The 14,329-nt window shown below is 38.4% G+C and overlaps 1 protein-coding gene across 1 annotated transcript in view; it reads right to left on the minus strand.

Annotated features, from left to right (window-relative positions):
- RORB (RAR related orphan receptor B) overlaps positions 1 to 14,329 on the minus strand; it is a 204,130-nt gene that overhangs the window by 43,881 nt on the left and 145,920 nt on the right. Inside the window, exons 2-3 of the mRNA XM_020915474.2 lie at positions 10,701 to 10,786; positions 5,518 to 5,659 (exon numbers count right to left, since the gene is read on the minus strand). Of these exons, the coding sequence (XP_020771133.1) occupies positions 5,518 to 5,659; positions 10,701 to 10,786 (228 nt within the window). The remainder of the gene's footprint in view (positions 1 to 5,517; positions 5,660 to 10,700; positions 10,787 to 14,329) is intronic.

A 14,329-nucleotide genomic window follows, 5' to 3' on the forward strand; every position in this document is an offset into this window, starting at 1 on the left:
ACAGTCCATGGGGTCACAAAGAGTTGGACACGACTGAGCGACTAAGCAGACACACGCACAGAGGGCTTCCCTGGTGGCTCAGTGGTGAAGAATCTGCCTAGAGTGCAGGGGTCACAGAGGACACAGGTTCGAGCCCTGGATCACCAAGATCCTGTGGCGGAGGGCACAGCAACCCACTCCAGTGTTCTTGCCTGGAGAATCCCCATGGACAGAGGAGCCTGGCAGGCTACGGTCCATGGGGCTGCAAAGAGTCGGACATGACTGAAACGACTTGGCACGCACGCACACACACAATACAAACAGAGGCTTAAACAGTGCCTGTGTGAGTGAGTGCCTAAACTAGTCTGCTGGAGGATAAGAGATGTGAAACAGGACAGAGCCATCTCAGTCAAAGCCAACTACACGTCCTAATTGTAGAACTAACCTGCAGCTGATAAAAGATGTGGGAACGAACCCAGACAAGACCCTACATTTAACAATTTTAGGTTCAGAATTGTGCTGTTATGCCTCTTCCAAAAAACTGACTTATTAAGTCACTGAACAACTTAAATATTTTCAAAGAAAAAACTTAAAGTTCCACTACATTTTGAAATCATCAGTCTTCATCCTAAATCAAGGACTTTGCAGACAATGGCTTCAATATTAGTTTAGAATAAATGTTGCATTCATTTCAGAAACACGGATGAGCCAGTTTTTCAGTTTTATGTCCCTTTCTATAGTAAGTGGTGACATATTTGGGAAAAAAGAATTACAGCACTTGCCAAAATAAACTTACTGAACTTCCCTGATAAATAAAAAATTCCTTCTCACTATTTGTAAATATATTTATTGTATTCATAGGCTTATTTTTAGCAAAGACTATATTACTATTATATTTTCAAGCAGTAGCATTCTTCTTTCCACTACCCATTAATCAGTACAGCACGTGTTTTAAGTGTTTGCCCCTCTCAAATTTGAATTATTCTGTTAATGAGATTCACTTGAGTATGGAGGCAGCCACTTGTTAAACTGCTAGCTCTCAAAGAAACTAGCACAGCTCTGTATACATTACAACTGCTTCATAAATATTCAACAATGATAGTGTTTGCTTGTGATGTGCTCTTAAACCTGATTTTGATCCCACAGTAGCAAAGAACTTTACGCAAATGTATTGGAAATGTTTTTCAGGTCTATTTGAAATGGTAGGATTTGAAATGGAATGTAAGTTTTTGGAGTAGTTATAAAGCAAAGTTGCAAACTCTAGGAGATAGTGAAGGACACGGAAGACTGGTGTGCTGAAGCCCATGGGGTGGCAAAGAGTCAGACACAGCTTAACGACTAAACAACAACGATAAAACGAAGCCGCTGCTTCTTCAAAGATTACTGCTTCCTACCACACAACTAGACACAAGTTTTTTTGTTTCAAGAGGAATTCAGTTGTTGAACTATCATCTATGACTTTCCATGGTCATTTTAAAAATTATTTTATCGTTGGCTATAAAGTTCTTTATGTTTATATCTCACTACTTATCAAGGAAACTGGTCTTAATTTAACATTTAAATGTCAAGGATATGCCTTTTTTATAGTGCTTTAAGATTTGTAGAAATAATCCAATTCCGTCTACCGAAAGCTAGTTATAATTTTGAAATGTTTTTTCTCATCCTCCTCAGGTTCTGCTCCAATAGAGCATCCTGTGATAATGGAATGTTCCCTGTGCTTTTGAGTGTGATAGTCACAAGCCACATGTGGCTTTTGAGCACCTGAAATAGAGCTAGTATGACTAAAGAAGTGAATTTTGAATTTTATTTAATTTTTTAAAAGTTCATTTGAAAAAAATTTTAATTGGAGGATAATTGCTTTCCAGTGAATGTCATGTTGGTTTCTGCCATAAAACAATGTGAATCAGCCATACTTAGGTATATGTTCCCTCCTTCTGGAACCTCCCTCCCACCCATCACCCCATTCCACCCACTAGGTTGTCACAGAGCACTGGGGTGAGCTTCCTGTTTTACATATGAGCTATCTGATTTACATATGATAATATATATGTTCCAACGCTACTCTTTCGGTTTGTTCCACTGCTCCTTCCCCTGCTGTGTCCACAAGTCTAAATTTTACTTAATTTTAACAAATCTAAATTTAAATAGTGACATGCAGATACCATATTGGACAATACCCTGCTGGATAAGAAGAAGCCAAACCTGTGACACCTGCCCCTGTAGGCAGCTTTCATGTTTTCATAGAGACATGCCATTTGGAGGACACATACTTAATTATTGCAAGGTAATTACCATGTTTTCCTTTTGGGGTGCAGTTTCTTCCTACTGATACAAAAACTTTTTCTGTATATTTTTTTAAAAGTAGTACTAATACAACTGGAAATAGTTTACACGGAAGATTCCTGTAGCTAACATTTGTGAAGGGTCCACTTATAAAAGAAATAAATACAATGGTGGAGAAGATTCAGTGGGTTATATACATGCCATCACTTCACACATACATGTACATGCAATACCTTCACCCTTTAATACACATAAACACTTCTATGTTTGCCAAGTGGATTTGACTTTTGACTCTTTGCCAATGCTAAATTTGAGCAAATTTGTTCCTGATGAGTTTGCCTTCTACTCATATACCTGCTGTGGCTAATCCACCACTATAGAAGCTGAAATTCAGGAGAGAATGAAAGTCCAATGGAGTCAACAGTTATATCAAGCTGTCTACTAGTCGTCATGTTGTTTCAGTGACCAGCTATAGTGAAGTAAATACTCTTGGAGACAGGTATAACTTATAGAGAGAAAATGCCAATACATCAAAATGAAGATGCCACTTTATGTCTGAGGGAAGCTGAATGGGGTGTTATGTAGAAAGAAGTTTGATGTGAGACAATTTACTGTGGCTGCTGGTACTACTGCTAAAGCACTTTAAAGATGCTTGCTTCATCTGCAGAAGGTAGCTATAATAAATTAGTGGCAAGAGACACTCCACCTCTCATTCTTGAGCGCTTATAGACATGGTTAATCAACCATAACCTCAGGACTTTGTAATTCTTTGATTCCACAAACTAGGCATTATTAATCAATAGGAGATAAACCCTATTTAGCTTCCCAGGTATTGAACTTGACACACGTGTGTGTGCTAAGTCATGTCCGACTCTTCGCGATCCCCTGGACTGTAGCCTTCCAGGCTCCTCTGTCCATAGGCTTTTCCAGGCAAGAAATACTGAAATTTTTGCCATCTCTACTCCAGATAACCTTCCTGACCCAGGGATCAAACCCATGTCTCCTGCGTCTCCTGCACTGGCAGGCTGATTCTTTACTACTGTGCTGCCTGGGAAGTCCATTCCCAAGTATTAGTGTGACTTACTTAGTTTATAAAGTACCCTTTACATTCAAGGCTTATAACAAACTTCATCTATACAAATGATAAAGAAGAATTTGTTTTCCCTTAGAAAGAATAATTTTGTCCTTCTGTGGTACTTCCTTCTCCTCATTCCCAATCACTTCTATCACCCCTTAGTATTTCTTCTCATCATCAGTTTGGCATAAGACATGTTTAGGAGGCAATTTGGAAGATGTTCCTGGAAGCCTCAGGATTGTTTCTAGACTTAAAATCAAGAAGGATCATTATTCTTAATCCTCAGCATCCTTAGGTACTGTATTGTTTTTACTTGCATAGAAGTTTATGCTGCAGTAAATTTCTTCCCCCTTGAGAAGGAATTGTGGCTCTATCCATAAACAATCCTTCCCCTACCAATATATTTCTTTTATGTTGTGAGATTCAGATAATCTCTTAGATTTTGTAGGCTGATGTCACTAAGTCTGCATTGGACCAAATACCCATCCCTTGCCCATGATTCTGCTCACCAGCCCACACCAATGTGATCTCTCATTCCAAATACATGCTTCCCTTTATTGTGGGAAGAAGCACCCTTTCTCAGTGGGTTAGTCTCTCTGTATAATTGTTAATGGAGCTTTTCAGATACTGTCAATTATTATGCCACCTCCAAATTATAAAAATGAAGTACAAAATCATCAACTCAAGTTCCCACAGAATTTGACTAAATAAATTCTGAAAATCATTTAACCCCTACCTTACACTTTCTTCCTTTAGTAATGTATACGTACACAGGGCTACAGATTTACCCTAAAGAGTAAATGTATGTGATTTGCAAATTTAGAAAAACAGACAAAAAGATAAGCTAATAGAAAAGTTTTGGAAACTTAATCTCTGTAGCTCTAGAAGCTACCTATAAACTGAAGGGCTCAAGATCAGATTCTTTTTATTTTTTGAGTCAAATATATCTTATTGGTATACTTTTGTCCAAGACAAATTCAGGTGAGCTGGAAATTAGAGAAATGGTAAGAAAAATTCAAGATGCAACTATCTGGAGAATGCAAGCTAAGAAGTAAACTGTGTATATGTTTAGGTATCTTCTAAGCAGAGCTAAATTTATCCAAATGACCAAAAGCCCTGAATTTATTTAATAGCTTATAAATCCCTTGATACTAAGAGACAGTGAAGGCAATTAGCTAAATTTCTTTAAAATCTAGAAATATTTCTTTTTCTTTTTGTGTCCATACCACCTGGAACTTCATTAGATGAAGTGTGACCGGAGACACAGAAATCACAATGATCACATAGAGAGACTAAGTATCAGGGACTTTGTCTGTGTCTCAGGCTCTACATAAAAAGTATTTTCATGATTCATTCAGCAAACACTTAGGTGCCTGCTTTTAACCAGATCCTGAGGATTCAGTGGGAACTAGACAGAAATGACCCCAGGACTCAGGGCTGTTCATAATCCAGTATAGGAGTGCTACAGCCAGTGTCAGTGTGGAAAGAATTTGTTTAGCTGAATACTTAAAAATGGAAGCAAAGCTAGATGAAATTCTTTGCATGAGCTTATTTGTCCTCTTTCATTAATCTAAGAAGGTGCTAAGCCACCCATTTGGGTTGGGTGTGATGATAAAGTGCACACATGAGTCTATTGTGAGAAGGACACCATCTCCACAACCTTTCTAAGACATAGAGTTCTGCTATAGCCTCTGCTATCTTCATCTGAATAGGCCACATTCACTGATGGAGATCTTGGGCTTCCTATGGAAGCAAGTTTTGTTCCTTAGCATCTCCACAAAATAAGCAACTTGCCCACTAGTCAGATTTACCCAAGTGGTCCCGGTCTGCCTGGAACTTTCCAGTTTTAGCTCAGAAAATCTCACATCCCAGGAAATCCCTCATTCACTGAGAAACCTGGAGAAGTGGTCACTTTTCACTCTATGTGGCTTTCACCTAATCTAGTTAGCACAGGTTGCTTGGTGAGATACAGGAAAGTCTTTCCTTTCTTCCTATTTCATAGGCAAAATTATATATTTATATGCTCTTACTTTTCCTCTTAATACACTGCCAGCATGTCGCTTTCTTTACTTTGGATCCCCAATTCTCTTTGTCTAGAATTCTTCCAACCCTTTAAACAGATTCCAGCAAAGCATCCATTTGAAAGCCTTTAAGTAAGAAATAGGAAGGCAATGCCTTACCATCTCTTGACATTCCTAGGGCAAGACACTTCTGCAGTCGGCAGTGCTGGCAACGGTTTCTGTTGGTTCTGTCAATTAAACAGTTTCTCTGCCTCGGGCAGGAGTACGAGGCATTGTTCTGCTGGCTCCTCCTAAAGAATCCCTAGAGGGAGAGAGAGAGTGGGAAGGAGGTAGATTTATGAGAAGGGACCATTAACATATACTCCGGTGAAAGTAACTGACTTCAATTTTTAAAACTCTGGCTACCTCTCCTCGGATAGCTTACAGACATTTCTATTGGAGAAAACGTGGACTCTCTGCCAAGATATGAAGGTATCATTCCTTCATTCATTCATATTTACTAAAGACATCTTTGCTGTTCTGTGTGAAGTAAAAGAGAACAGAGTTCCTGCTCCCAGACAGCAGTGAAAAAAGAGTGGCAGAGGAGAGTGTCACATGCAACAAAACTTGTTGGTTTAATGCAGCTGTGTCTGACTTTGTGATTCTACGGAACATAGCCCGCCAGGCTCCTCCGTTCATGGGATTCTTCAAGCCAAGAATACTGGAGTGGGTTGCCATGCCCTCCTTCAGGGGATCTTCCCGACTCAGGAATCAAACACATGTCTCTCAGTCTCCTGCATTGGCAGGCAGGTTCTTTACCACTAACGCCACCTGGGACAATAACACAGGCTTATGTCAAGGCTGTGTGAGTGAGGAACTTGGGGTACTGAGGAGTGTGGCTTCAACAGGTGCCACTATCTTCCTAGTTCTTCAGATGCATTTTCATCCCTTTGGAAATTTTTGCATTTGGCCAGAATGTATCTGGAAGGTTGTATTTCTAACCAATATGTACCTTAGAGTCAACCACATCTTTTGAATAAAGGAAATATGGTTTATAAACTGCCAATTAAAAAAATAAACAATAAGTAAAAGCTGAATGTCTTCTGCTTGATCTTGTTACTGAGTCCAAGCTCTCTCTGCTTGCAGCAAGATAGGCCAATAAACCCAGGAGATGACATGTTGAGGCAAGGAATACAACTTTATTTGGAAAGCCAGCTAACAGAGAAGATGGCAGAGTAGCATCTCAAAATAACCATCTTGTTGGGCCTGGATGCCAGGTTCTTTTATGGATCAGAGATGGGGGAAGTAAGGAAACAAAGTAAGAAGACAATTTAATTCTTGCAACTATCTCTTAGAATGGCAAGTCTCAGACAGGCCGATGTGTTGGTTTCACTTCCTTACAGTCATTTCTTGGGTGGTGTAAAATGGAATCTCTCCTGTCATATCAATAAACAAACATGCCACAGCTATCTATGATTCCAGTCCCCCAGATGTGAATTTCTGAGCCAAGCCATGTTGGAGGCCGTTTCCCATACAAAGAACTCAAGACTATCCCAGTCCTTCACAGGCGGGCAGGGTCAGGCTATCTTCCTGGGAGTCACACAAAGGCACCCTAGCCCAAGGGTGGGGGGTGTTGGTGAGGAAGGCATGTCTCCCTGAGTCAGGCCATCATGTATGCCTCTAATGACAAAAGGGCACAATAAACGCTAAAGTCTCAGAAGTAGATCCAGTGTGGAGTCACAATTAACCCACGCCGGTTACTATTTCAGACTATAGTGACATAGAAAGTCCTCAAGCAAGTAAGTTTAGGTCTTTTGAGTACAAAATGAGCTGCCTTGGACCATACATCACCCTTATAAATAAATCCACAGCTAAGTTTATTGTTGTTTTTTTTTTCCTAATTCTTTGGCTACAACCCACATTAGTTATCTTAGCAAAAATCCTAAATAAACATTTTCTCCAGAGATATGAAAGTTTCCTTCACCCTTTCATTCACCTATTTAATGTTTTCCTCATCACTCCTTGCTCTTGAATTGCAAAACAGCAAAGGTGCAAAGTGCTACAAACAAATAGATTTACCAAGAGAAATGTTAGGAAGAGATAACCCATAGTATCCTCTCTTGGAAGCAGGAAGCCTAGAAAAGGTTCAGGAGGGCTGCCCAACGCCCACGATGCCCATCTTGCTGAGAGGTCTGGAAGTGGACACCTGACTTCTGTCAAATAGCTTCCATGTTTCCTCAACTATCAATGGGAGGATAGAGCAGGGCTGGGACCAGGGTGAGGCTGGTGAGGCAACCATCTTGGTCACATATTTAAGGGTTGCTAAAAGATGTGGCACTCAGGATAAATATTTTAACACTGATTTTAAATGTTAAAAATCAACATTAATGCAAACCCCTCAAAAATTTAAATAAAAGCAGAATTTAAATTATCGATTTTCCTTTTGTCTTAGGCTTCCATATGGCTTGGCAAAGCCCTGCAACAGAGAGCTTGGCCAATCTTGTGAAAAACTCAGAAAATGAAGCATGGCCAAGTATCTCCTCTATAAGGTTGTATGTTTATAAGCCCCAAGCCATTCAACAAGGACTAATTTTGCCCCCACAGTTCCAAGTGTATTATTTATTTAATGGACCAGTGGTGGCAAAATAAGATATCCAACTGTCCAGTCTGAAAGAATTCACAGAGCCCTTGAACAAGAGATCACATCCAAGCCCCCAGGGATTGAAATGATGTACTTCATCTACTGTGAAAGCTGTCAGAAAGCATAACCTCAGTCCATTGGTCCTGATTAAAGATGACTTGGAATTTACATTTTACAAAAAAATTGTGCAGTTTTTATCTGTGGATACTCTAAGTGCCACTTAGCAAAGGAGTTGACAGAAAAGACTTTTTTTGAAGTCACAGCTACAGCCCTAATTTAAGGCCAATTTGACATTAATTGTAAGGCATTTCTTGCTTATCTGTTGCTCATTATTGCAAATGAGATTTTTGGCATGAAAAGGAGGTTTCATTTTAAATTTTTATTGAATGAAAAGGAATCTGAACAAGTGCACACGCTGAAATGATGTTTTTTAATGTGGGTTGTTTATGTTGACCCGAAAACAGGATTATGAAAATTCAGAAGTTGATGCTAAATGTGCTGACATTGATATCTTATTCTGAGCAGAATTTCTTGAGTTTGCTATTTGGAGAAAAACGTAGCATATTTACAAATGTGGGTTTTTCCATGAAATAAAAAAATTTGTGTGATGTACAATGTCATTTTGACTAAAATCTCAGAATATGCTTCAAAATAACAAACACAAATTCTTTGATTGTGGGTTCCTTCTTTAAATAGAAGAGATGATAGGAACCTAAACACTTGTTCTTGGCTATTGACCTGTTGGAATATATTTGTTAAGTAGTTCAATAGTTTAAAAATTACTGCTTAAAACTGTTTAGCTCCTTAACAAAACCACAGATTCATATTTTGAAATCAGACATTTATAAATCCAGCTGTATACAATGAAATGAAACATTTCCACTTTGACAGTGGTCTAAAATCACCATTACCATGATGATGGTGTTAGTCACTCAGTTCTGTCTGACACTTTGCGAATCCATAGACTGTGTCCTGTCAGGCTCCTCTGTTCATGGAATTCTCCATGTAAGAATACTGGAGTGGGTTGCCATTCTCTTCTCTAGGGCATTTTCCTGACCCAGGGATTGAACCTGGTTCTCTGGTATTGCAGGCAGATTCTTTACCATCTGAGTCACCAGGGAAGTCCTTTTTTTTTTCCATGGATAGTGTATAAACTAAACCAGAGCTCTTAAAATTGTATAATAAACCTACACAGTGGGAGTGATTTCACTGGAGAGGGGTCTGATTCCCAAATTATTCTTTTTTATGAAGAAAATTGTCTATCTGCCTGGAGGAAGTATTAACTTATTCTAAGAGTAGAAAAAAAATGCTGGTCTGTAATTTTGCCTTACTGTTTCATGAGATAAGTTGAGGCACATTAAGGTGGATAACATGCAATTCTGAATTATAGGTCTGCAGAAGAACAGAATACAAGGCACATCTCATGATATTCAAACATGGATTATTGCTTATCACCTCTAAAGCAGGTTGGTGTGTTGCTGGGTTAGTACATTTGTGTTATTCTTCCCCCTCTGCATTCCCTCTCCTGACTTTATTCTCATTTAATCGTTTTTTTTTTTTTCCTTTCCTTCCAGTTTCAATTCCAGGAATTATACTTCTTCGAGACTGTTATGAAGATACTGCCAATTTTTCACATAGCATGACTATCTGAGTTTCAGTACGTTTTGTTTCATTTATATCCGAACGTCTTATAAGATTAAGGGTGGTTCTTAGAATCTGTGATTGTGCCACATCTCTTTCATTCTACTGACCTTAAATTAATGATTCACTCAGCTTGCATCTTTGATCAAAAATATAATTGCTTTTACCAGTAACTTTGCCAGTCTATCGATTTCCCCTCCTGGACAATAGCTTCATTTCATTTGTTCTGGTTACACAGTGCCCTTTAAAATTAGTTGTAGAACTGCTTTCATTTTCCCCTTGATATTTAGTCTCTCATCTTTCCTACCTTCTAAGGATTGAATTTAAACATTTACTCTTAAATTTCAAATTTCTCTTAAAGATTAGTCTATGTTAACTGCTATTCCTCCAGTTTAAAGATTTTAAAAATCAACTTGCTTATAGGAATTGGAAGAATTAGTTGGATTTGTCGTGGAGGGGAACACTGGACTGAGAATGAAAAAAAAAAAATGTTCATGTTCTCTCATGAACTAGATCAGTGATACTGGCCATATGACATAATCTTGTTAATAGCTCAGGACCTCTTTGATGAAATTGAGGCAGATTATTTTTAACTGACAAGAGGTTATCTGCTCCACTTTTAAGATTTCATCCTTCTAGTTTTTTTTTCGGAAATATGAGAATAAAGGATAGTCACAAGCGTATTGCAAATGTTACCTTGACTGCTTTCTCAAGCAGACAAACAAATACAGCTTTAACTTAAACTTTAATGTTGATATCAATGTGCTGGAGTTTACTGGACACAAGACTGTTAATACACACACATCAGTATTTATATTTTGGTAAATGTAAATAACTGAGGCTTTTAAATAGCAATCCATTTCTAAGCAGCTCCTGATGAGTTAGACAATGACAAAAAGGTGAAAGGCCAAATAACAGAAAATCAACCCACCCACCACCAAGCAAGAATTCCTGAGTGTCAGCAGCAGGATGAGAATCCTTTAGCAGGCCTTTCAAAAGCTGTCACCTCCTGCATTGTGACGCACACAGACGCCTGCGGCCAACACAGACACTGTCAGCTGTGCCTTGTTAAAGCCCGTACCTTGCAGCCTTCACACGTGATGACTCCGTAGTGGATCCCAGACGACTTATCGCCACAAATTTTGCATGGTATCACTTCAATTTGTGCTGAAAGGGGAAAACAGACAGTTTTGAGCTTACAGAGTTGTCTTCCTTTCACCCCCCCATCTCCCTGCTCACTTCTCCTGCCATGACTCAGTGTTGAAGACTCAGTGTTTGGGGGTGGGGGGTAGGGTCACCTATTCCATCTGAAAGGCTGCTCTAAGCTTCTTCTAAGTAACCTGGAGGTGGTCAGTCCCTCAGTTATATCTGACTCTGCCGCCTCATGGACTGTAGCCTGCCAGGCTCCTCTGTCCATGGGATTCTCCAGGTAAGAATACTTAACTGGGTTGCTATTTCCTCCTCCAGGGGATCTTCCCAACTCAGAGATCTAACCTGTGTCTCTGCGTATGCGGCAGAGGGATGCTCTATCACCGAGGCACCTGGGAATCCCTTTTAAATAAAGGGCATCCGTTTACCATTCTTTGTTTTGTTCTCCTTAACCTAGAAAATATAACCAGGGACTAGAAGTTTTCTAGACTCTTGCTTTCATTGTTTTTTCCTTTTCGAGCTTCATGTAGTGTGACTTAAACATCTCTTGAACCTGTGGTTTTGGTTTTATTTTTGTACTTCACACTTTAGGTCACTGAGAATGATCACATTACCTTTTTCAGTGATATTTTAAATGAGTAAATAAAACAAAACTGGAAGGGGTAGAGGTGATTTCATACACTAAATGGCTGGAGATTTACTTATGAAAATGTCAACAAAGAATCTGTCCAATATTTATTGAGTATCTATATATCCACTAAAATAATAAAAGCTGTTGACATAAGATATACTAATGACACCAATTATCTAATCAATAAACCAAAATTAATACAGAGATATCAAGGGAAAAGTGATAAAGCATATGGGTACATGCTAAGTCACTTCAGTTGTGTCTGACTCTTTTGCAACCACCAGGCTCCTTTGTCCATGGGATTCTCCAGGCAAGAATACTGGAGCAAGAATACAAGAATCCTGCCATGTCCTCCTCCAGGGGATCTTCCTGACTCAGTGATCAAACCAGAGTCTCTTAGTCTCCTGCATTGGCAGGCAGGTTCTTTACCACCAGCGACACCTGGGAAGCCCAAAGCATGTGAGTACTATCACTTCAACAGGACTGAAACAATTTCCCTGGAGATAAAGATATTTTGATTTTGAAAACTGTGTAGGAAGTGCGAGGCAAAAGGCATTTCTGCAAGCAGGATGGAATTAAGATGGCCCCGAATGATTGTGGCTTGTGATCACTGAGCCAAGCAACTTGGCTCTAATGGAAACTTGGGTCATAAAATTGGATAGAGGGAGTGATATCAGATTATGAAGTTCCTGGGGATCAGGCAGAAGAATTTTCTGACATCACTGGCTATGAGGAACCAAAGACGTGAATGAAGAAATGGCGAAAGTGGTGGTTTGGTTACTTTAGAAAGGTAAATTTGGCAGGTTGACCAGAAACAAATGGAAGACTAATTAAAATTCCCAACCTGGGGGTCAGGAGCTGAAAGCGTGAATTACCTCAGTAGCAGGATAAATGCAGAAGAAGCAGCAAATAAAGATAGCTCAATGAAAGAAATGGGAAGATAAATGAGAGAGGTGGAAACTGATGAAGAATCAAAGGTGACTTATAGCTTCCCAGCCTTCAGTGTAGGATTAAATAGTAGATGACATAAATGGGTGGTTGGTAAGGCAATTCCTTTGTGGAATATGGTAGGGCATAGGATTTCCATTTTGCGTGTGTGCTATTTAGTGTCATGTCTTACAGAACACGTATAGAACCTCTTAGAAAGATGATTTTAAGTCATCATCTTTGAGGTTATGGATGAATCCATGATATAAACTTTATTTAGAATGTAGTAGTTCCCATGTCTCTGATAGTATTCTCAGTGTTGTTAAAATTACACACACTAGGAAGATCTGCTATTCCCACTCCCAATTTAAAATAATTATGCAAAATATGCTTCAAAATACATCAATCTGCCACTTGGATGCTTTTATGCAGTTTCTCACCCTTGAATATGCAAAACAAATACGCAATGACATAACCTTCTTTTTCTTACCATCCTACTTTAAAAAATAATGTAGCTTTAAGTATTAAAAAATACTTAGCTTTAGGGAAGCACAGTAAATTTTTTAAATTAAATATTTCACAAGAAGTTCATATCATCTTTATAAGCAAAAAATTCAGTGTTATGTCTCTATTTTTCAGATGAGAATACTGAGGATTCAGGTCATTAATGATGCTCTTAAGGTGACTTGGGAAAAAACAACTGGAAATTAGCTGATTGTCCTGATAGTTCATTCAGTAACCCTTTCACTGCCTCCCACAAAGGTACAATACAAATACAATTTTGAATTCCTATATTATTCAAATGTAGCAGTTAAAGAGATGAAAATAAAAATATCAGAAGAGGAGACAAATCCAAAGAAAAAAAACTTACTAGACTAAGTATTTCTATTTGCTTCTCTTCTTATATATGAACTAGTATTTGTTTTCAAAATTTTGTGATATTAAAAAAATGTAAGATTTTATATCACTCTGTTCTGTTCCATTCCCCTGGATTCCAGTCCCTAACCTGTTACTGACTGGACCAAGGAAAAAAAATTCTGATCTTGTTTTCTGGTTTAGAAAGTTTAGCTGACAAACTTCATAGATTTGTGAGGAATAAATGAGTTATTTTTACCTTGTAAATAATAAAGAGCTACAAAATGTCAGTCTTCATCATCACAATCAAAAACATCATCATTAGCTGGTATTTCTGATGTTTTTGAACAAAAAATATAAGACACATTCCTTTATTAAAAATCTTACCATTAAAAAGCCCAAATGAATGACACTATAAGTTATTTGTACTTTTTTTTTTTTGAGTAACATTTCCAGCTATGAATTTTTTTTTCAGTGATTGCAAAACTGACTAAAAATACCAGGTATCCATTGTACAGTTGTTAGGCTTATATGATATTAAGTCAGAGGCACTCTTTGCATAAATTACTCCCCAGGGAGTAACTTACACGTGGGGAGAATCTGCTTCAATAAGTTCTTAATTATAAAATGATCTAACTCTAAAGGAAATGAAAATAGAGGTAATTTGCCCCCTGGGGTGAGAGAAGATGTTTTGGAAAGCCACAAAGGTTATCTTACACAACTTCGGAAATACAAATGGGATAAGGAATGATTCGATAGAGCATCTGCATATTTATACATATTTATAATTCTAGCGCAACATGTAATCCTGAAGAACCATAAACAGTTCAACGGTATTTTTAAAGAGAAAGAAGTCCCTGAAAAGTGTATTTGTGTAAGGCTGTATCTGGGAAGAGAGTTACCAGTTTGGAAAACCCATGACCATTTTTATCTACGATGATAGAATAGATCGTCTGGGGTTTTTATAGGTGAAGGTGCATTTCAATAATTTAAAGCATGAATCCTTTTCCTTTTCTCTCGTTTAAAATACACTGCTTTGGAGCTACAGCTTCATAGTTCACACTACGTATTTTATAAAGCACATCTCCACGGCAGGGTATTTCAGACACTAGGACAACACATCAGATCATTGCTTCAGTGTTTGCCAT

The sequence above is a fragment of the Odocoileus virginianus genome, chromosome 18 (genome assembly GCF_023699985.2).
Source record: "Odocoileus virginianus isolate 20LAN1187 ecotype Illinois chromosome 18, Ovbor_1.2, whole genome shotgun sequence".
Lineage (NCBI taxonomy): Eukaryota > Metazoa > Chordata > Mammalia > Artiodactyla > Cervidae > Odocoileus > Odocoileus virginianus.